Source organism: Rhipicephalus microplus, chromosome 4 (genome assembly GCF_043290135.1).
Source record: "Rhipicephalus microplus isolate Deutch F79 chromosome 4, USDA_Rmic, whole genome shotgun sequence".
Taxonomy (NCBI): domain Eukaryota; kingdom Metazoa; phylum Arthropoda; class Arachnida; order Ixodida; family Ixodidae; genus Rhipicephalus; species Rhipicephalus microplus.
In genome coordinates this window covers 228,730,315-228,755,061 of record NC_134703.1, presented here as the reverse complement: position 1 = coordinate 228,755,061, position 24,747 = coordinate 228,730,315, and the positions used below count along the sequence as shown (strand labels likewise).

The window sequence follows — 24,747 nt, the reverse complement described above, 5'->3', positions numbered from 1 at the left end:
AATATTGCTTTTCATTCACATTTAACGAAGCTGTGTCTATGCATGTCTTGCCTTGTATCTGCAATGGATAAGGGCGAACATCTCAGTTAAGCCTGCATTTTCGCAAATAATTAAAATTGTGGTAATGAATCATGGCAAGCCACTTCGACGTGGTGTCAATGCACTGAATGCTGTAAGTATGTTAACAAATGCTGCATCATATTCGTGAACTCTATTCAGGTGTGACATATTTGCTTTTCTCATATATCTTGCATGATTTGATGATCTTGAATATTTGTGTTCTCTTTGGCTTCCTGGCTGTATGAAGCAGCAATTTTGCCATATTTTTCCTTTGGCCCGAAATTTTAGCAACAGTGTCTTAGCCCCAGCTTTTGGTCTCATTGCCTCTCCTCATAATGATAAAAAATATCAAAGAATGTGCTGTTTTGTGAAATCCATCAAACATGAAAAAACAGTTATGCATGTATGCTATGTTGTTAGGCTATGCAAGGAACTGCTTCATTTTTCATTGGAGTGCACTTCCACAATGATTTTAGGTAGATATAATTTTTGCAATTTGGAAAGAAAATCTATAGTTGCCCCCTAAAATTCTAAAAAATCTGAACAGAAGAATACCATAAATTTGAAACTTTAGCTACCTGGTATGCAATATGACACCGGCTGAAAAAAAATATTAACAGAATAAAAGATTTTAAACTCAACGTATCACTGATATCATGCATTGGAAATGTGCAATATATAGTTTCTATGTTTCCTTAATGTTTCTGATACACCACAGCTGGATGGCATTGTGCTGATGGAAACGTAAAGTGGCACAGAAAGTTTTACTGAGGAAAAAGTGGGATGCATTCATTTTATTAACCATCAAAAGGTTAAGAAATTGATGCTCAGCAGTGGAGCTTCCTCCACAGCAACAAAAAACCTGCATTGAACCACAGTGCATGCACACACCATCTCTCCAGCACTTCTGTCATGCACTCTGTCATGGCAGAATTTGGTACCGATGCAGTGAATGGCTGTAGGCCACTGTTTTCAACATGTGTTGCATATAAGACTCCATCAGCAACAACGTTTGGTGAAAACTGTTTCATTGCCTTTTTTGTGTTGCCAATGCGTGATTAGACATTCTGAATTACGAGCTTTCCAGTGACATAAAAGAAATGTACATTAAAAAATTGGTTGGCCGTAGGAAATAATCAGGCCCTCGAAATCCACAGAACCATTAGGAAGGGTAAGTATTCATTGGTACAAGCACATTCCTGGAGCTGAGTAGCCAGCTGCGCTACACAACTTCTCAAGTCTTTTTTTTTAATGTGCCAGGGCGGATGCTGCGTATCATACTGTTGCACAAGTTCTCTTTTATTTTGGTGTACTTAACATTTTAAAACATTAGTAAACTTTTAAAACATATACAGTTTTGCAAATCATGACTGTTGAATCGAACACAACAAAATTAAATTTGGAGTGTTAAATCACTTAATATTTCTACAGATCGAATCACACTTGTCTAAAACACCCAGCCGACCGCTCCAGTTGCTGTTTTCTGCAGAAATATGTTAATGCCGAGGCCGTATGAATATCTAACATGGCATACGGCGTGCTAGGCCTTTGTGCGATAATTTAAGCGTGAACAGAAGCATGTAGCTAAAGTGACATAGAAGCCGTCACTAACAAGAGCCATGCGCTCCGCTGCTCTAGACAAGTGTGATTCCACCTGTACAGCTGCAGTATTGGCCTTTTTTTTGGTGCATGAAATTCTACATGTTCACTTTTCATCTTGTCTATTATATAAAAACATAAAAATAAAAAGAATAACAAATAAATCCTTCTAGGTCTGAGTGAGAATAGAAGCCAAGCTGCTTGTGGGGCAAGCAGCCATTCTACCACAAAGCCACATGCCTGCTCAAAAATAATTTTCATGCTTTACAAATACACGCGTCTAGTATACACGCTTCACAATACAACATGTAATATCGCAGTATTTCATGGTACAAATGTGCATTGCCACTGGCCATCAGAACGTGTGATTATCATAATGACTTCGTTGTTTAAAGTAGCCACGAAAAACAAAAGGCACAAATGCTACAGGAGTATTCTCTTAGGACCATGTACTGGGTGCATATCAAGTTTAAAAACATTTCATGCACATAGTTGCTCGTGGTTTAAAGCATACTACCCAGTACCTGTGTTGCGTGGTCTATCCTGTGTCCCATCTCTGCGTTCTTCGAAGTAACTATGTGTACGTATCAACAAGCTCGCTTAGCCACCATTTAGAAATCCATTACGCAGACTGCAACTATATGCAAAACCCTTACTAGCACAAGCCACTTTAAACATTGATTACGTAGTAATAATCTGCAGTATAAACTTTTCAAGTAATGTTACCCTGCAAAAAGTATGCACTAGGTGGTTGGAGTATGCACTAGGGATAGGATATCACTGTTGTGTTCTACTCAAACCTTGAGGGTCCCCTAATTTTTTTCACCAAACAATTGTAATATTCATAGATAGTAATGTTATACTATCTATGATATTATAAGTAATCACCCTTTTGGCCTATACTGGAAGAGTGGAGGGGGTGCTGTTAGGAGTGAATTTACAGGCTGTTAAGAGTGTATGGACAAATTTGACAGATTGTTGTGTAAGTATGCAAGCATTAGGGCATGTCAGTTCAGATTAAATAGCTGACAAAGATCACAGGCAGGGGTCCTGATAGGACTCTTGAAAGCATTTCATCCTAGGAAAGAAGTGATGTGTCATTGACACATCTGTTGAAACTTGGAAGGTCAGAAAAGTATTTCAAGCGTAGGTATGTGAGGTTTCTTGACAATACATGACTGTGACAATGCACACTTCCATAGTGCACATGTGTCTGTTTCCTAACATACTTGCTAGCAAAGCCACAACAGGGTGTTTATCAATTTCATTTTTTTCAAATTTAGTGATTTTTCCAGGTTTTTCACATAGATTAAAAGCAAACTCCATGACCATAATGTCTGCTTGGAAAAATGTGCGGTGGAAAGAACACTTTAGCAGTAAAAAAATAAAATAAGAGGCACTCATATAAAACAAATGAACACATTTTACACACACTCATAATGTTGTGAGTGTATGTGGTAAATATGACAAGACGTGTGTATCTGGTCAAGACAAAACTTGTGACCCAGGCACTGAGGAAGCTGGCTGTTTGGTTTTTGGAACAACCAGAACACAACCACACAAATAAAATCAACTGCAGCTGCAAGTTTGAAGGAGCCTGCGATAGTCCAACAGTGCAACCAATGCTGCTAGGAAACGTAAAGGTGGCGCTATCTCGCGGCATTCGTATAAAACAAGGATGCAACAGCCCGGCCAGTTGGCTTACTGGAGCACATTCTAGTTCATTATAATGGCTATAGCCTGCAGGCCATTTAGGATTGTATTAGATTACCTTGACCTAGATTGCTGTGTTTACTAATGATTTGCATCCCTGTCTCATTTGTACATGTCTAAAATAAACTTTTCAGCAAAAAGGAGTACTTACGTATTTTATGCAACCTTGTCTTGACAACGACTAACAACAATGTCACAACAACAGAACCGTACAGCAAAATTTACTTTATCCTTTCTTTCACTTTCTTTTTTTTACACAATGCACACAAGCTTGTTGGTGTTTTATTTCTCTGGGTTCTGACACGTGGAGCACAATGAAAGTACTCAGACACCTGCAATAAAAGCTGCGGTAGCGTTTGAAGCGCTGATGTTTGAATATGGGGTGGAAAAAAGGAATCTGTCAGACCGCAACAGCTTCCCCGATTCCATAGGTAAATAAAAGATGCAGAATCGTGAGTTAGGCAAATTGGTGAGTGTTCACCGTAGAATGTTTTACAAAGGAACGGGTTAGAAGCAGTCAGAGAGGGTCACATCGCTGATTTCACAACTGAAATTTATTTGGAAAAGGAAAGAACATATATAGAAAATATTGACTCATCAAAACTATGCACATGTACACATGTGTTACAACACAGAATGATTCATGTTTTCTCTAAGACCTTATGTTCTTCATCTAGACGAGTGTTACATGAAATACTTATGCACTTGTTGTTAGAGCTAATGAAAAATGCTTCGGCTACTTCACACATGCGCTAATGAACATGTCAATATTTGATATTTGTTTTCTACAAGTGGGGCACACACAGGGCTGGGTAGTATCGCAATAGTATTTAAGAGATACTTTTGAGTGCCTGTATTGCTGTATCGAGGCACTTTTAAAAAATGTATTTGTATCTCAGTAGTGAAATACTTTTACGGTGTACCGCATGTATCGCGATACTATCCAGGACACGGGTATCTTGTTACTTTTTTTTTTCGTAAATGAGCTGAGACGTGGTGACAATGGGGAAAAAAATTTCTGCTGTGACCTTGGCAGTCCACGGCAAGATATGCACCCACCATTTCTACATTTCTGCTGTGGGCGAAACTGACTCCTAGCTTCTTGAAAGCGAGCTAGTTGCTTTGCTACCCGCATCCCATTGTGCTTCTTCAGGCAGAACTGGAATGTGTTTGAATGATGGCCTGCTTCAGCATGACAACAATGTTATACTGCTATATTGAATTCCAGCGCGGATATTTTCATTGTGAGGAGTGTTGTATACTGCACAATGGGCGCTATTTTTTAAATGTATTTCCTCATGCCAATTGAACGAGTAGTGTTTGTTTTTCTTGTTTTTTTTCCACTTTTCTTTTGCAGCGCCCATTTGAAAAACTGGAGCTTATTGCGGAAGCCACAAACCACCCAAAGAGAATTTGGTGCCGTGTGCCATCTACGATACTTCTTTCTGCAGAGCATTTCTGAAAAACGCCAGCATGGCCAAACAGCGATTCGAAAGAGGTCTTTTTGAGTTTCCTTTCGCATTCCTTGTTTTGTCCGTTCTTAATTCTTTCTGCCTTTTCTAAGATGTTTCTAGAAAACACTAAACCTTCAACTGGAAGTTTGTTTGTTTATGGTTCCAGCACTTCGCTTGAACTGTGCTCCTTCTAGCATAACTAATAGTGGTGCTATTGAGTTCCGGATTTCAGTGTACAATGCGTGTGACTGATGCTCTCATATGGCATAGTTTTTTATTGCAACTGATATCTGTAAGTATGTGGTTATTAACAATTATGTGCAGTGTAAGCATCCTTTGTAATGCCTTAATGACACTCGGAGAATGGCAAAAATATAATAAATCAATTTCATTTGCAAGTTTCAAAGTGCTGCACATTTTAAATATTATGCTGCACATAACAAATGTTTGTATGGAGTATAACTATCCCCGACATAGACAAAAGTATTTTAGTATATGTATTCTGGAATACTTTTTTGTCTTTTTGCAAACGTATCTCTGAAATATCCTGTCACATGAATTGCAAATTTATCTCAGTATCTGTTTTTTATGCTTCCAAACGACGCATTTCGATATCTGCATTCCAGAATACTTTTTCGGGCATCTCTGCCCAGCCCTGAGAACACATCCACATGGCCTACAACGAGCTGCCAAATTAGACGTGATTTTAGCATCTGATAGCATTAGCCCATGCTCTCTTAAGCACACGTTTATGTAATGCCCCATTTCACCTAAATATTCGCATCTGCAAGACAGTGGAATCCAATAAACCACGCCAGTAGTGCAAGGAGCATATCTGTGGACATGACTGGAGACATATCTTCCATTTCCCTGGCTGCTGACACAATGCTCTATCTACCAAAGTACACACATTATGTACTTTATTACGTGCTGAGAATGACATGTTTATGCAATAACGAGCATCAACATTTTTCAAACCATGTGCTATCCTGTGTACGTATGGGATAACTGCCTGCCTTTTTTTCTTGCTAATTTCTAGTGCAATAGAATCACAATGATAAAACTTCTCGATTTTTGAAATAAGTTTTTCTGACAAGGAGCAAATCACGTCACTCGGAAAGCCAGAATTTGCAAGGCGAGCAACTTGTGCATCAAATGCATGCGCCATAAGGTGCTCACGTAACTTCTGAAGAGCGGCACCCAGCACAGTTGACGCAATGAATCCCTGTATGGTTTTGAGTGGCCAGAATTAAAATTCAGAATTGGCTTTATGAATCTAGGTTGGTATTGCTATATATGTGATCTTTGACGAAAGCCTGTCTTAAATCGAGAAACTGTAGCTCATCAAGTTTTTGAAACTCCAAAGTGAAACGCTGACATTTCGTTTTCCTTAACATCTTTTTTTATATTAGCAACCAGTAAAGAGCAATTGTTAATGTCCAGTAGAACTAAGAAGTCATGGACATATCAAACAACGTGTGATGATAACCAATTCAAATGCTTTTGCAGCTGCCCGTCTACATACCCAAGAAAAATATAACTAATTACAGGTATATTCATGATTCAATGCAGACACCAGATTTTTGGACAAAATTATTTTCCTTACAAGACACAACGGTAGAATTTAGGTGGCCTGCATGAGCTCTCAAAACGACGCAATAGAGATGCCACACTGGCACTGAAACAACAACTCATCATTATCTTCTCTCATGCACTGCTTTATACACTTCAAATCTTCACATTGGGGCAAACAATAATATAATTCTTTTACGTCTATACCGAATGCATTACGGCACAAAGAAGGGTGTTCACCTAGTGATAAGATGATAGATTCTGAGTTAGAAATTCTTAGCGGATCACAAGTCTTCAAATGCTCCGAATTTCTTTGAATATACTCTGAAACATTTATTTACCAAGTGTCTTTTTCTGAAACAACAGCTCTTAGTGGCAACATGAATCTTCAATGAAATAAAAAATAAAAACTGATAGTTTTTGCCTTTTTGCTTTTTTCACACTTGCCGCTCCGCGTTCCCGATTAAGCGTTAGTAACAGGGCATAAACTTATTCGTTCAGTCACCCGCTTTTTGCATCAACACTTTTTTTTATTAATATATACCCTAAAGGCCCATTCAGGCATTACACAGGGGGTTTTAGTTATGCAATAAATTTGCAAATCATAACATTGCCATTATAAAATTAAAGTGGTAAAGAATGTAAAATACAGTTCCATAGACAAAGATGCAAAAGGAAAAAAAAATTGAGGCAGGAATGAAAACTCAATAATAGAGACACAGCTAAAGTGCAAAAATATATATATACAGAAAATTGCCATGAAAAAAATTGCCTCCTATCTGCATATTTGACCAAAAATGTAGTCGAAAGATGACATTTTCGCCTGAAAAGAGTGAATATTTAAGAGTGAGTATTTCGCCTGAAAAGAGTGAATAGACAGAAATATTTATTTGATGTTTTGCACGAGAAAACTGGTGAATGGGATCCTGGAGGTGTTGCGTGAGACATGAGTGCCATCTGGCGGTAATTTCAGAAAACGAAAGGATGGCCTTTGTTATAGCGAGCACGCAGCATGCGTGCAATCTTGGAGGCCATATTTTGTAGATTTCAAGACAGGTAGCAGCACAGTATCGTCTTAGCAAAGCGTAGGAGACTCGCCTTTCCATGCAAAGCGTCGCATTGTCAGCTGCAGTGCTTAGAATTACTTCTTTATACCTTTTCTAGTATAAATAAACACAGTGCACAATATCGTTGTGTTGATATTGTGCCTCAAATATGCTCAATATTTGCTTTTTATTGACAATCGTACAAGTATGAATGCAGAAACTTGAGCAATACTGGTGGATGCTGTGGATGTGGTCGTACTTGAGCCTTTTTGCTGACAGACAGACCAAATTTTTGCGTTGGAGTATCCCAAGCAAGACTATTATCTTTAAGGAGAAAATATATTTACAATGAAAGAAGAGTAAAAATAAGCGCATACATGCACTTACAAACTCACACAGATAGGTAAGTCATATGTCCAAGAAAATATTGAATTGGTTTACAAAGGCGGCATGATCAATGAATCAAGCAATGTCGCCCGGCAGTGTGTTCCAGTGATGTGTGCTTCGAAGTGATGGTGAGTGTTGATACATAATTGTGCGTGCCAAAAAGGGGTGTATTTTGAATTGGTGATCAATATGTTTCAAAATATTATGAGGTGTGTTTGTACAAGCTTCATGAAGGCACATTTACTATGATAAAATGTACGAAGATGCAACAACAGTGACGACAGTCTGCGTTTTTCAAGAAGGGGTAATGAAAGTGAGTGTGTAATATCTGTAGTGCTGTAGTTGCGAGAATACTACTTGGTGATAAATGCTGCTGCTTCATTTTATTTTATTTCTAGTTAATCGATGAGATATGATTGATGTGGATTCTAGATGATGGATGCATATTCTATCTTTGAACGGACAAGTGTAGTGTATACTAGCATTTTAGAGGTATAGTTCACCAAGTAAAGGTTTCTTTTAATAAATCCAAGTGCTTTTGACACCTCACTAGTTATGATATCGATGCACTTATTCTAAGGCAAGTCAGAAGATAAATGAATTCCAAGATACTTAAATAGGGATACTTTTTCAATGGAGAGAGCTTGAATTTCATATTGACTCATTTCTGTTTTATGTGCTCTTGTAAACGTCATGGCCTTCGTTTTGGAAGTGTTAATTTGCCATGGTGACACCAAAATGCGAGTTTATTAGGGTCCAACTATAATGACTCGTTAGCTTGGGTGCTGTCAATTTTTCTATAATTGATGTAGTTGTATGTAAATAATTTGATAGTAGATGACAAACCATGTCCAATGTCGTTGATGTAAATGAGAAACAAAACTGGTCCCATGATTGATCCCTGGGAAACACCAGACTTTGCATGTGAAAGTGAAGATGCATGTCCATTAACATAAATTGATTGGCTGCAGTTGCTCAGAAAATGATTCATTCAGCTTTTTTCCAAACCAGTGACTACCTTTTCATTATACATAGAGCCATCTAGAGTTGAAAAGAAGCCTTCCTTGTCAGCAAACAAAACATGCAACTTAGCTTCCAGATGTGTCTCAGACAGCATGAACACTGTTGTGAGGCGTGACCAAGCTATGTACAACAAAGGCAAGCTGAAAAAGCCAGTAGGCTTTTTTTTTTGTGAAGCTAAGTTGCGTGTTTTGGTTACCTTCATTTACGTACTCTTCTATGAACATAATGGTAAAAAATACCCATCGATTTAATAACACCATCTCAAGGAAATGAAATGAGAAGAGAGTGTGCTACTCTTGAAATATCTGCAATAAGTGCATAGCGGAGGACGTTTGCAGCTGCATCGCCAATAATAATAATAATAATAGCAGTAATATTATACAAGACAAGACATAGCCCAGCAAACCTCTTGTGATGGCAGTTCTAACATAAGCACCAAACTAAAAGGCCTTCAAGGCAAGCCGAATTTGTGGCCACGACAAATATGCACAAATTTACCGATGTGAGAAATGCTGTGCTTGGAAAATCAGATATGGTATGTGATATGTAGAAGGAACATACATCAAAATAGTGCATGTACCAACATGAAAACTAAGGAATGCTTTAATCATTGGGAAGAACATGAAAACTAAGGAATGCTTTAATCATTGGGAAGAATAAGCTGCCGAGCGGAACTTTCTGTAGTCTTCTTTACACTGTAGTCTGCCACGAGTGTGACAACATGTCAGTCTATGAGACCTGTGATTTCAATGAAAGAGTTAAACAACACAACAGTTCAAAATGAAGTCACCAAATCATGGGCGGCCTTGAATGCCCTCGCTGAACATGTGGAATATACAGGCTTTCAAATTGACTGGTCAAGCAACCGTGTTCTGGTCGAAGAAAACAAGCTTGCATCATGCCAGCACCTGGAATTCCTTCACACAGCTGCACATATCCTCAATGAGATTTATGGAACGCTGACCAAATACTTTTGGTGCTTACATCATGCACCTAGTCATTCTTAAATACGATGTACCTTTCTTATGGCTGTCATTCAGAACAATATCAGGTGCCCAAACATCAGTAAACTTTGTGTTATTTTGGTCGGTGTATCCTTTTGTTTGTACACTAAGAAGAAATAGTTATGCATTGCCTTTTTTTAGGCCTCTTCTAGCTGTTCACTGTAGTTGCAGTCGAAGGAGTGACTTTTTGAGTATTGATCAAGGGTTATGCTTATTTTTGTGATGGTGGCACAGACTGCCACCAGTTTCCATGAATTAGCCAGGTTTTACCAAAGTTCCTCCAGTTTTCCAGCAAGGCCCCAATTTCCCGACTTTCCCAGGTTGGTAGACACCCTGCACAAACAAAGATAGATGGCAGTTAACTCGCGTCCTGTTTCCTGTCTTATGCAAGTGTCATTCTGCACTTTATTACCTTAGAAGTACTTGTTGCTGGGCAGGTTGGTATAACATTATTAGGGAAAATTCTAGACGATGCGAATGTGTGGTGCAGTGTAAATATTTTCTGTAGTTCAGCTGCGACCGATGCTCTTTTTCTGTGTTTTTTCATTTTTCCAGTGGTGCTTAGGCATCTATAATTTTCCCCCTTAGCTTAATTACCTCCCTGAAGCTATGCATAATCTCGCCCATTAACAAACATTGTTAAACTATTGTATGTGGCATTGTTGATGCAAAATGACCTTAGAGCATATGCTAAAGCTCCTGCAGAATCACCGGCTGAATGTGACAACCAGTTCACCATTTATAGGACCCGAAGTATTGCCATTTTCAATATATCAGTTCGCACAATGCTTCATCGGAGTCATGCCAGCTTTAAATATGGTGCTCCCACAGAGATATTTTTCTTCCTGTGCTGTGACCAACGGGAAAACTATGTGGACAATAATGAAAAGAGATCACAACTAGGCTTAGCTGTGTGATGTCTGCCTCAATAAAAATGTAATAAATTAATGCAAGTGTACTTATATCACCATGGTGTTGCCAGTTTATTACTACATTTGATATGAATCTCTGCTCGCTCCACCATGGTGTTTCTAAGGGTGTACACAGTCTTACCTCTGAGACAGCATTGCCAGAACTAATTTCACTGTCACAATCTTGAACAGGTGTGCAACAAGCATGCGCCAGTGCAGAGAACACAAGAGAAGTGGTCACTGCTTGCATTTTCAAGGTCGTATGCACGCACACCAGGCTATGATTTTGCAGTGTCTTACATTTTGAGTGGAGTATACATCGTGATGGCTGGAGCAGTCTCTGTGGTCACCAGCTAGACAATCACAATGTGCATATTGTTGCTTGAGACAACTGTTTAGGACAAAAAAAGGGCACCGTAGAAAAAAATATATTTAGGCTAATGTAAGGGCTTGTGGTGAGGAGACTCTCAAAAGTTATATGGTGTGTCATCTTACAATAGAGAAGCAACATTTATACCTAGTTTATGTTAGTAGGAGCCTGCTAAACATTGGCCATACAAGCTTGTGGCTAGAGAAGGATGATGTCCAGAAGATGCCCTCCTGAAATGTTAACATGCACCGCCCTCCCTTGCCCTTCTTGGTGCACTGGAATTTTTGCCCTATAGGTACTAATTCCTTCAGTGGGTACTCTACAAGGCCTTCTGAATAACCTCACTCTTACCACCTGCTTTACCCAAGGGCAAATCCTACTGTTGGAACTTGTTTGCTTGGCAGAAATTTTTAACAGGAAAAGAAGCTTCACTCGTTACACAAATAAAGCTACAGCATTGCAAGATTACTATGATGTTATGTACAAAGACCTCCCACATACAACTCACTAAAATGTCACCAATTACCTCTATGGTGAGCCTGATTATGCCTTAAGACAGCATGTAAGTTTCTTGATCCTATACTTTTTAATTAGTACATGAACCTTGAAAAAACAAGATCGTCACGTGCAGTGCAGTGCTTATGAAGTGCAATGATGCCATCGGAAGCATCAGCAAAAGTAAATTCACCCTGCTAGAAAGCAAATTCTGCGTGAAGCCTGTAAATGTACTGTTAACAAAGTCTTCTCGACAACTTCATTACTTCTACTTCTGCAATTTTCATAATCCTGTCTCTTCATACCTTGCTGTCAACCCAATAATTATTGACCTATGAGGTGTTACTCATGTGACCATGCTCATTTAACATACCTGCAAGCCTCAGAGCTAACATAATAAAATTGAAGACTTTAATTCTTTATTCTTTATTCATCAGATACCCCGCAGCACCCGAAGGCGTTATAGCAGGGGGGTTACATCAATAAATGACATACATCTCCGTTCACCGACACAATACAACTTTGTTCACACATAAATAACTGAAATACATTTTCGTTCACACACATAGCAGAATTTTGTTCACACATAATATATCTTCGTTAGGTTACAGCATGGGTTTACAGCAGTGAATAAAATATATCTTCGTTCCCACTATGTACTTGCATTTCAGTTAGCCTGTTCCACTGTTTAATCGTTCTAATCGTTCATTAATAAATTAATGCTCTCTGCTACTCACCCCTTCAAAAAAAATTTTTAGCATCCCCTTCAAACCTGTTTTTTTAAAGACTCAACGGGCACAGTGACATGACTCATGAAGGGCATATCCGGAGCTTGTGGTGCAACTAAAATCTTTTTGGAGCAGCATAAAAGCTGCCTGAAGCTTTTAAGCTAGAGCTGTTGCACCACATGTTACAGGGAACTAGTTCATGAACATATGTATGCATGTTCACTTGGACTTCTGCTCAACATAAACGTAGGCTTTTTGCTTTTTTGCAGACATCCCCAATTTATATAAAGCTACCTAGCGCTTTCCGGGAATTCACATGGCATTTGTAAATGACTCTGGCTTTCAGTGATAGTTTAGCTACAATATTGAATCACGGACTGGTAAGACTACTTATGCATTGTATTTACTTTCCAAAAAAAAAGAGTCTGATTATATTAATGCTTTTATTAGTACAATCTAATCGTTCAATTTGTAGAGAAGTGGTTGCTGTCATCGTTTATGTACAGAATTGTTAGGTCCCTTATTATTGAGTGCTTCACAAAAAAAGGGTTTTGTAACTGGTCCTTACTGCCAATTATTTATTATGGCTCGACAAAACTTAGAGTTATGGTGGAGTAAGTAGTTACACTTGGCAAACTGTTTGACATGTACAGTCGTCGAGCTCGAGAAGCCCAGCCGAGACATACCGGAATAGTGGAACACCATGCTTTCCAGAAGTAAAAGTGATTGTACAGCATGCAGTACTACTGATAAAATTTGCCCACTGTATGGACTTGAAACTTAACCATCTTGTATGAAATATTTTGAAAATAAACTGTAACAAATAGGACCACAAATAAAAAAAATAACTAAATGGTCAATTCTATATGCAGGTACTAAATTACTGTATTTTAATACAGTAAAGCAAGACTGTTGTCCAAGCACAACTAGCTCGTTATTACTTTTATCTGACAGTAACCACAACAGTTAGAAACTATTTGGCTGAAGTCACGTGGTAACTTTTGTAGTATAAGCGGGTTCAAATTGTTAAGAAAGTTGGTGCCCAGCAACGTTTTCAACTACATTGCACGCTCATGTCCACTGTGATAACATCTTCAAATCGCAGGGATAACGTATGGATTTCAAGCGTATGCCATATACTTGCTCCCTGAGAGAACACAACAACAAAGAGTGCACGCATGCTTGACACAATAATGAAAATTATGAAAAAGATGTAGCAGGTTTCGTCTCTTGGTGCAGATCCCTGCAGGCACTTACCTAATTCCCACCCCATTTTGTCAACAAGCAGCCCATGTAAAACGTTCGAACATGCGCTATTATGTCGGGTCATAACCAGTTTCCTCTAACCATCTTGCACTTAGTTCTGGCACGACATACGTTTCAAAGATCTATTTCTTGCAAACTGTGTGAGTAATTGTAGACCATTCTTCAACAGTTATTTTTGTGCTTACTCGATAGGAAAACATGAGCTACAAATTTTCTAAGTTTCTAAAATATGAATGGTAATTGAATTGTGAATGGTAATCTACACCCAGCCTTAGCATATATTTTCTTTATAATCATTTTCAATTTGAGGCATGGCACAAATTTTGAAGTACGACTGAAGCTTCTCATATGCATGTTTCGTTTATTTGAAGGTGCCATTTAACAATCTTGAATTAATCCTGCAATGAACTAACATCTGAATGCCTTGCGAATTGCCTGCCACAAAATGTATTTTACTAGGTAAGTTGTTCTGTGCTTGTTACACAAGCTGAAGATGATGACAATACTGACTGCCGCATCGTCACTGATGAGGCAGAGGATAGCGCGTGTACAATTTAAATGCACACACGAGGCCCAATGTCAGTGCTACATTTCCAATTTCAACACGAGCGCGCGCAATATGTATGCTTTACCGCAATACACAGCGTGCACTTCACCGCAAGGCACGACTGCCTTGCGGCACTGTTTAATTTTAAGAAGACGCTTAAGGTGGCAATTTTGAGCGAATATTTATACCGATCCCAGAATATCTCCAACTTTATTTTTTTTTCTTTGTATACACCCACAAGAACACACATAGCTTAGAAAACCGATTATCGTAATCGGCGACAGCATAATTAAGCCATTTGGAAAATAACGTCGTGTGAACGCCTCGTAATATTCCATCGCTTCCAACTTGTGCATTTCGTATCTGTCTCACGCAGTTACGCAAGAAGACGCTTCAATGAAAGTTTTGGCGCAAGCATACACTTAACCGAAGCGACACATCGATCCTTACGCTACACACGCACTTACCAGACATACACGTACGGCATACATCCGCAAATAGCATAACACACGGTGTTCATGATCGGGCAAGTCGTTACCACATTGCTTATAGACAGTATTACAGAACGAGACCACGTATCCATGCGCAGAAGAGGTTCTCGCGAATGCATAAGGCTCCCGGCCAAGCAAAGACCACGGATAAATAACCACCGCTCGGGAAAGATCCTAACAAGTTAGTGAGGAACCTTAGACCTTTCGTTCCCACCACCTAAACGTCCCCCAAAAAATGTCCAACACGGCGATTCTGTCGCCGTCTATTCATGCATTTTCAGCCAAGTCAAGCCGGTTTCAAGCGGCTATTGGGTGAACGAAACGTTTTGGCCCTCGCCTCGAAAGGTTCGTGCCACCCGATGGCAGCAGACGCGGCCTAACAGGCCCCACATCAGAGAACAAGAAAACTGTATATCAAGTCAAGCACCATTATTTTTTTCTAATGTACACTATTTCAATTATAAACCACTATTTCTCTCAAACTTCGTAACATTTTATAAAACCACTCAATTCTTGGCCAGTTCATAGAGAAAGATGGCCAATTCTCCACAGCCACGGTAGTCACTGTCTATGACCACTGTAGCCACTAAGCAACGTTTCTAGAACTAGAACCAAGTGGCATTGTATAGGTACAGTGGCTGTATATGTGTTCTGTGCACAATGTTCCAGCAACGTTGCTACGGGGTGCCACCCACAGTGGGTATGCGCAACAAGAGAAATACAAAAGCGAAACTCCACTTTAACGCTAGTCGAGAAACATTGGTCGGCTCAACGAAATTAAAGTGAGCTAGAATAGGGTAGTGGGCTTGCTGGGTTCCCCTGCTTGACGCCGAGTATGTCACACGTGTGGTGGCGCTACCAGCGACTTCAATATAGGGCACTGCCTAACGGAGGCGTTGGTGCGCAACTGAAATCATGCTTTTTGTGCGCTGTTATTCCATGCACTGGACAAAAACGCGCGCGAATTTAGGCAGTGTAAATGTTAATGCTGATGTCGCTAAGACAATAAAAATAAAGAAAGAAAACTAGCGTAGAGCTAGGTGCGTATGCCGTTGGCATACATGTGCGCGTAGGTAACCATCTAGAACACTGTAGCATGGCGTATGCAGCTAAACTGTTAGCTCTTTATTTGATGTTAAATAAAACACACCGAATACCATCAGTACTCGCGTGAAAAAAGCTGTAGAAAACATTCTTTTCATAAACTCTGTCGGCGTAACTCGCGCGATTAAACTGCATGCAGAACTCGATGCATGCAAGGGATGCTGTGCAAACATGAGATGCATTTAAATTCTCTTACAAGTGATACGCAGCGATAGTGAACTTTTCAAAGCTTACGTTGCGCGGCAATCAATTGTAAACTGGGTTCTTTGCATTTCTCGGGCCCTACTTTCGTCACGCACGCCTTTTACAAGCGTGTGAAATTATTAGCGATGCTGACCTTGGCACACACTCGGGAGTTCACCACGAGCTCTTAATGTTATACATTTCACAGCATTTCACAATAATTCACAATTCACAACATTTCACAATAATTTTCAGTTGCTCATTTTTTCTGCAGATCTTCATAATCTTGGCTCTGTGATTTGGCTATTTCTGCACTGAATATTCCTATGCAAAGACTGTAAAAATCCACAGATAAGAAAAACAGGAAGCCACTCTCCCCAAGTACTGGGCACAAGTACATGAAAATTTATTCATCAGATATATATTGGGCACAGTTGCTTACTGGATATTTCTTCTTCAGGAGCAGCGGCTCAACTTTAGATGCTTTGCCTTTTTCCGCTTCTCGGTTCTACCAGAATTAATGCCTTTCACAAAACTGCGTAACAATATAAAAGCTGATTACGTCTTTTGAGAGGCCAGGAGCATGTTGTGCGCGCCCAACTTCTTGGGAAAACTTTTTTTTCACGATTGTCAATACATCCGAAATGCTGTCCGAGTGCAACTTGTGTCAAGAAAAGCACTCGGTAAACATGTTTTATCGCTTGCTCACAAAACTGTACAGGTGGCTAGATGGATACAACAGTCCACCCTTGTCACGAAAGGTGGTTAGACGAGTGAGCTGAAAATCTTCTCCTTGAGCTGGCATCGTGAGTAGTGTTATGCAAACTTCGCAGTTTGTTTTAATGACACACGTTCGCGCAATATAGCCAGCGACATAAAAGATCAGCCTGGAATCACTTCTAGCAATATGCTGGTTGTGGTCAATAGGTGCTGGCACTGTAGACTCATTCACAGTGCTTGCACTGCCAACGGAATCGTCTTGTGGCAGTGTGCCAGTAGCAGCATTGATCTCCAGCAATGAAGCTAGCTCGCCTTGGTCACAAATCCCCTGGCTAACTGTTTTCACGAGACCATACAATGACAGACAAGTAATGATTAGCAAAAACTGAGTTGGCGTGGGGTGGTCGTTGCTGCCGGATGACTGACGTATAATACCAAATATATTTTCTAATGGGTCTTGACTGGTCTTTGATGTCGATATGTATTTAAATGCTACTTTCCCTGTCAAATAAGAAAGCATTTCTAGCACAATGGTTATAGTCACACGCAGTCCAGTCACGTAAATTATATGCACGTAGTCCCATAGCACATACTTCGGTTGAAAATGAAGGTCACACACGGCAGATGTGCCGTCCAGGGATTTGTACGCTCGATGCAAATTTCTTTCCCATCGCTTCTTCGGGGCTGTATCCTTCGGAACGCCGAACAAAGACGGCTTCTTGCTGCCCTTCACGTGGACGTAACCTGTACGACAGCCTGGCGCAAAACAGTGGTTTTGCCGCCGCGGAAGCATTTTAACCTCGTCTGAGGGTCACTGCTTGTCAGGCCACATCACTGTTCGCCGAAGAACCTAGGGGATTGGGGATGCAAAGCGCTGCGAGTTCTCAAAGTAAGAAAACTCGCGCACACCAACCGCCACTCTAAACAGGCAGCAACTGCCCCAGTGCCAACGCTCGCTACATTTAATGCGGTGGTGGCGCCACGCCGCAGAGGCGCGCTGAAGCACGTTTGTGTGACATTGGTGGCGTCACCGCAATGCATGGCGCGGGCCGGCCAGTGAGCCCACTACCCTATTCTAGCTCACTTTAACGTTACTAACGTTGGGTCGGCTGTGGTCGATATGATGGCGGCCTTGGGGAAATCCTGCCGTTTCGTCCCAACATTTAGGCTGCTCGGGAAATCGCGGTCGGTTTCACGTCAGACACCGAGACACAATGTCCACCAGACCGCCTACCTGTTACGCGTCAAAGGCATAGAGCTTCGCATGCCCGCGCTATCGCCGACTATGACGGAAGGCACGATCATCAAATGGCTCAAGAACGAAGGTGACACCGTCCAGCCGGGAGACGTGCTTTGCGAGATTCAGACCGACAAGACGGTCGTTGCCTACGAAGTCGAGGACTCGGGCGTCCTCGCCAAGATTTTAAAAGACGCTAACTCTGGGGTGCAGCCGCTGAACACGCTCATGGGACTCATGGTCGAGGAAGGACAGGACTGGAAAGACGTCGACGTCCCCGAGGACACGGCGGGCACACTGCCGGCCATCGCCGCCCAACCAGGCACAGCTGACCAACCGAAGCCGGTGAGCGCAAAAACGTCGTCTATGGTTGGTCCGGCTGTGAAGCACCTCTTAGACATGTACGGTCTGAAAGCGGAGGACGTGCCGGCTACGGGTCCCCACAACGTGCTGCTCAAAGCGGACGTCGCTAGGTACGTGACGTCCAAAGGCGCCTCAAAAACCGCCGCACCTCCGATTGAGCCGTCACCGCCGACTAGAACTAGCGAGGGGCTGGAATACAAAGACGTGCCAGTGACCAGCATGCGACGTGCTATCGCCAAGCGGCTCACCCTGTCGAAAACAACGATCCCTCACAGTTACGTTAACGTAGTGTGCAGCATCGACGAAACGCTAGAGTCCCGGAAAAAATACGCGGCCGAGGGAATCAAAGTGTCTGTGAACGATTTCATCATTAAAGCAGCAGCAATGGCCTTGCATCGAGTGCCCGCTGTGAATGTGACGTGGAAGAACGAAAGAGTCGAGTTTATGTCCGACATCGACATCTGCATCGCCGTGGCTACCGACACCGGCCTCATCACGCCCATCGTGCGAGCCGCCGATCTGCTGGGAATCGACGGAATCGCCGCCACCGTCAGAGAACTGGCCGGCCGTGCCCGAGTGGGCAAGCTGAAGCCGAACGAATTCGATGGGGGCTCTTTTTCCATATCGAACTTGGGTATGTTCGGCATATCACAGTTCAGTGCGGTGATCAACCCTCCGCAGGCGTCCATATTAGCTGTCGGAGGGTCCGTGATGGTGCCTGGCTGCGACGGGAAGCCACGACATGCCATGGCTGCCACACTGTCCTACGATGCACGGGCCATTACCGATGATAATGCAGCCGAGTTTGTGGAGGCATTCAAAGATCACATGGAACAGCCACTCAACATGCTAGGAATGCCTCTTGTAAAGCACTCATACAAACTGTAGGATATTTATTGCATCAGCTAGTCCCTTTGGTGTGTGCCACTAAGAAATAAACACTTTCAGCTGTGATCACTGTAATTTATTCAGCCAGTGGGGAACCAAAGAGGTGAGTGCACTCTCAATTTAGGCTGTACTAGCTATCGAAAATGGTTGACTAGGCCACACATTGGGTTGGTGAAAATTGGCAGTGCAGAAGATTGGCAGTACGAAATTGTCGTGAAAGCTGTCCAACACAAGTTACAACATGGTAGAAGCAACTGCTAGAACTGAAATTGGTGCTGGTAAATAATGATAGGTGCCGGCAATATTCACTGCAATCACACAGCCTTTAACAGGCACAGGTACCCACGAGAATGGCAATAATGAGAGTTGTTGGCTCACCTTACCAGCTGTGCTGTAAGACATAAAGAATATTATATTGTAATTGACCACAACCTGCCACGTAGTACCACCAATGAGATTTTGTACACACTTTTGTCTGGTTAGTAAAGCTAGAAGTTAGGTGTTGGCCAAACATGGTAAAAACAGCGCAAACTAAAAAAGACGAACAAAGAAATAACAGACAGGACGAGCACTCAATGGCAACCGACTAATAAAGTTAGGGGTCCATCAACTAGTGGTCAAAAAGGAAAACACCAATTTATAAATAACAAATGTTTCGGCTCCCGCAGATGAGCTGAAACGTAGACTATTCTAACAGTTTTTTTAGGTCGGCGTCTTCCTGGGACTCCTGACCATGGTTATTCATGACCAGACAAGTTTTCGTTGAACCCCTGATTTCAATAAACAACCATGATTTGTAAAATGAATAGTTAACAAACATTTCAAAAGTTGCATGGGATGTGAGGATTACTTTACATTGAAATTCTTGAATATCTCAAAAAGCATTTGATATAATTCAACTAGTCTCTGGCCCTATTAAACTTTGTCACAAAAACCGCCACACTCATACTCATCACAAGCACTCAACGACAAGCATATATTGTCGTATAGGTGGCGCATTTGTAGGTGGCCAACTAAAAATAACAAACTAGTTGCTCAATTGGTCCGGTGCTCCTACGTTTTTTGTCCACATCACTTGTACGCTTTTTTTTTTTCGATAAAACTGTGTTAATATGAGCTAAGTGTTATAGTGCCATTCAAATTAACGTGCAAGATTTCATTATTGAGACATCCTGAAATGCAGACTAGCCATTGGCCCACACCCACTCCCTTACCTGCAACAGTGCTTATGATGTTCGACTGCTGGCAGTGGAGTACGGGCAGTGGCAGCCGCATTACAATACTAGAAACTTAAGATTTAGGTGCATGTTAAAGAACACCACATGGTCAGAAATACCAGAACCTTCACTATGGTGTCATGTGGGACCCAAACTGTTGCTCTTCCTGAACCCCAGTCGCTGAAAAGAAAAAAAATGATCAAGGCACCAGTGGTGTGACCACTGAGTATGTTTCCCTCCTCACCTTCACTTAGCTATGACTACACCAAGCTTGACCCTCCCTCTTTCTAGCTATACTACAGAACACTGTGCTTATCCTTGCCATAACTCGTGCAGATGCTAGGTGTCTATCTCTTTCTTTCATTCTCTTGCCCATAGTAATGCAATCATGGTACTGCCAGGAATGCTCATCCTGCCTGGATAGCCATGTCACTCACCTGCAGATTATGGCTCGATCCGGCCTCTGCAAGAATTAATTTTTTCTTTTATTTATTTCTTGTGCTCATCACTTGTCCAACGCTTTGCTAGGTGACAAATGGTGATGTCCTCACATAGCAATGAAATACAGCTTCCGCGAACACTGCCAGACCTAGGTCAAACAGCTCACGATTAACAACAGTGCATAAAACAGACGCCAGACAGAGAGTAGTTTTTTTTATGGACAGTGAGCCGAGCTAGTTGGCACTCCAAAAAGACAAGGCGCGCAAACACAAGACGCCTAGTAACAACTGAAGAAACACACAACATGCCGAATTGATAAGTTCGCATATTGCATACACAGATAAGTTTTTCTTTGTTGCCATTGTGTGCATCTCCAGTTGTCCGGGCTTCCTTCATGTGTTTGTGTTTGCACGTTTTGTAGTTAAAAGCACCTTTCCTGTAGTTCTTTTCCGTTTTGCATGCGGGTATAAGAGTTGAAGTGAATCAACAAGCCAAGCAAGCAACCATCATTTAAATGCGTGTTCAATAAGGTAAAAAGCCCATGTCCAATCATAAACAGCTGATTGGTCACGTCCAGTATACAATGAACTTTAATTTGAGGGACCGAAAGTTCACTTATCTAAAAGTTCACTAAACTAAATATTCACTAGAATACAGAACTGCATTGTACTTAGCAGATATCAAAAGTGTGAAATACAACCTGTTTTGAAAATAAATTCATAATTTTCATTTTAACTGGTGCCCTTAAAGCACAAGATTAGACAAAGTTGTCCAGAGAGTCTATGCTAGTCTGTAGCACAGCTCATTGCTGAGACAGGAACTGTTGCAAAGTTCCAATTTATATCCTTAGCTAGAGATACAGACTTATAACGTGCCTCAGTTACTGGAACGTGTTCCCTGCACTCTTCCGGATGAACACAAAAAAACATTTCAGGCACTGAAGCAAGTGCATGTGGCTCCTTTTCATCTGTCACACGGCCTCTTCGGTGTTGTATGCACAAGCAATGTTGCACCGTTGTTGACAGATGAGCGATTTGGGGGCAGAACGCATCAGCTTCACCAGTAGTGAAAAATGCCAAACTTCACTTAATTGATTTCTAAAGTAAATCTGGGTTTGCAGATCGAGTTCATTCAACTGAAATATTTAGAAATTTGATTAACTGAAAGATTTTTCCATTGAAGGCACAGGAAAACAGTTAAAAGTTCTTCTAAAAACTGGTTATTCTGAAATATTTGTTCAACTGACATTCGCTTAATTGAGGTGTTTACTGTATCAGGCGATCTATCTGGCTCTAATTTTGAAACTGTGAGCAAGGCCATAAAACACATAGTACTGGAAGAATTAGCACCACCTTGACTCTTGCAAACACTCACACAAGCACTCACACAAGCACTCACACATCCACCCGAGTAACACACACGACACGCAGTGCTCACTACCAACTGTTTATTGCTCCGATATGGCCTTCTCATATATGTACGGATGAATGCACAAAGGCAATAACTAACAGAGCTGTGCCTGTGGAAAGCCAGCAGCACGTGAGGTATGTAGCGCCGCCATACAGTAAAAAACTAATAAAAAAAGGTGAGCACGAAAGGCAGATAAACCAGCTAGAATCACTAAACCCTTGCCTAGATAAAAGATATTTCCTGTTGATGCAACACCAAAGGTCATTTGCTGAAAGAGATATCTCTATTTTTTTTTTCCATAAAATATGCTTTCAACAGTAGGCGTGCAGATAAATTCGAGCTTCTTCCAAGAACCTTCGTATCAGGGAATCATGGTTCACACCCACATGCGGCGATATGTGACACAGGATGTGCGTGCTTATCTTCCTTTTTCTTGACTTTTGGCGCATGCTTCGTTAGCCGGTCATTGAGGCATCTCTCGATAATGCCAATGTACACGTTACCGCAGGATAAAGGAATGGAGTATACAGCTCCTATGGAACATTTGACGAAGGCGTTCTCATGCTTTTTCAGGCAACTGCATCTCTTGCCATTGTGAATGCACGGGCACAACCCGGCGAGCTTATCTGGTGCAGAAAAGACCACAGCCACGCCATGCCTAGGAGCGACCTTCTCAATGTTATGAGAAAGCTTATGCATGTACGGCATCACTTGAAGCTTGAAACCCGATGGATCCTAAACAGCTCCATCCCTTTGAGTTCCACGTTTCATCTTCTACAGTAGTGACTCGGCGACGGTGTTTATGACCGATGAAGGGAAGCCCGCCGCAGTAAATCGGCTGATCTGATCATAAAAACTAGTACGCATGGTCAGAAATACCAGAGCCCTTCACTATGGTGTCATGTGGGACCCAAACTGTTGCTCTTCCTGAACCCCAGTCGCTGAAAAGAAAAAAAGTGATCAAGGCACCAGTGGTGTGACCACTGAGTATGTTTCCCTCCTCACCTTCACTTAGCTATGACTACACCAAGCTTGACCCTCCCTCTTTTTATTTTTATTTTATTTATCATATACTGCGAACCATTTAATGTCCAAGCAGGAAAGGTACAGCAAGTTCGAAGGTAAAATAAAGGTACAACAAAGTTACAACAAAATTGATACTGGTATACACGAAATGTAAGAAAAACATAGAAATCACCATCAAATTATACTCGTTTCCAGAGGGCTGAGTACACCCACTGCAACACAATCCATAAGCAAAGCACCACACTCTTAGGCACACAACAAGTTGTTAAATCAAACAAGTATTGTGAAAGCCAGGAAACACAAGGCGCATTTTATGGTGAAAAGGAAAGAAGAGTAGAGTTTCGGGGCAACAAGTTCCACTCAGAGATTGATTTCGGGAAAAAAGAGTGTTTGTATAAATTAGTTCTTGCGAAAATCGGCTTGATGCTACAGCTGTGTTTGTGACGGGAAGGCCTGGAAGAATCCCTTACCATGTAGTTGTCTGGCTTTATTTCGAGTTTAGAAAAATATATTAGACGGAGTAAGTTAAGTCGAGCAGCTCGTCGTCTGTCCTCAAGAGGTTCAAGATTTGCCAACTGCAACATCGCAGAGGGGCAATCGCGGCGTCTATACCTACTGTAAATAAAACGGGCTGCTAGGCGCTGAATTTTTTCTATCTTTTGTATATTGCTTTTTGTGTGAGGGTCCCATACTACGGAGGCGTACTCCAAGGAAGGCCTTACCATTGTTTTGTAAGCTTTAAGCTTTAAGGAACTGGGGGCATTAGCTAATCGATGCTTTAGAAACCCTAGTTTTTTACGTGCGGAAGAGCATGTATTTACTATATGGGTTGTCCAGTTGAGGCTTGAGGTTATTGTAACACCCAAATATTTATATTCTTCGACTTGTGTAATCTGTGACTCTTTTATAACATATTTAAAGTGAAACTTGTTGATTTTGTTGGTGATACACAAGTGAGCAGTTTTTTCTAGATTAATTACCATGTTCCACTCGGAACACCAAGTTTCCAAGTTACCGACGTTTCTGTTCAAAACTTGTTGATCTGCCATTGAGTTTATGACTTTGAAAAAAATGCAGTCGTCTGCGAACAGTTTAACTGATACGCTGGTATCTATTGCTTGAACCAAATCATTAATATAAATGTTAAATAAAACAGGACCGAGCACGGACCCCTGCGGTACTCCGGAAAAAACGTCTAAAAAACGCGAGCGCGAACCCTCAATCTCTACATATTGTTTACGGTTTAGTAGGTAAGATGTGACCCAATTTGTTATATCTGAAGGAACGCCAATTGACTTCAGTTTATTTATTAATTTTTTATGGGGAACTTTGTCGAACGCCTTCGAGAGGTCAAAAAAGATCACGTCAACCTGGCTACCAGCATCTAGGGCCTTCGCAAATTCATTAATTGTAGTTAATAACTGCGTAGTAGTAGAAAGACCTCGTCGGAAACCGTGTTGGTGCTCAGTGAGAATATTTTGGGATTGAAGAA

The 24,747-nt window shown here is 41.2% G+C and overlaps 1 protein-coding gene and 1 long non-coding RNA gene across 2 annotated transcripts; one reads left to right on the top strand and one right to left on the bottom strand.

The window, feature by feature from the left end:
- Window positions 1-7,588: 7,588 nt before the first annotated feature.
- On the bottom strand, window positions 7,589-14,869 carry LOC142814786 (uncharacterized). Its single transcript, XR_012895095.1, has 3 exons — window positions 14,643-14,869; window positions 9,990-10,191; window positions 7,589-7,768 (listed from the first exon to the last, which is right to left on the bottom strand). It is a non-coding gene; the product is annotated as an uncharacterized LOC142814786 (long non-coding RNA).
- Window positions 14,870-17,700: 2,831 nt separating this feature from the next.
- Window positions 17,701-19,227, top strand: LOC119172465 (pyruvate dehydrogenase protein X component). The gene has a single exon (XM_037423579.2). It carries the CDS (start codon window positions 17,794-17,796, stop codon window positions 19,159-19,161), a length of 1,368 nt encoding a protein of 455 aa, XP_037279476.1. The 5' UTR covers window positions 17,701-17,793; the 3' UTR covers window positions 19,162-19,227.
- The last annotated feature ends 5,520 nt before the right edge of the window (window positions 19,228-24,747 follow it).

Bases quoted from the DNA above. Each gene is read 5' to 3' on its own strand.
- LOC119172465 (XM_037423579.2), top strand. From the start codon at position 17,794: ATGATGGCGGCCTTGGGGAAATCCTGCCGTTTCGTCCCAACATTTAGG.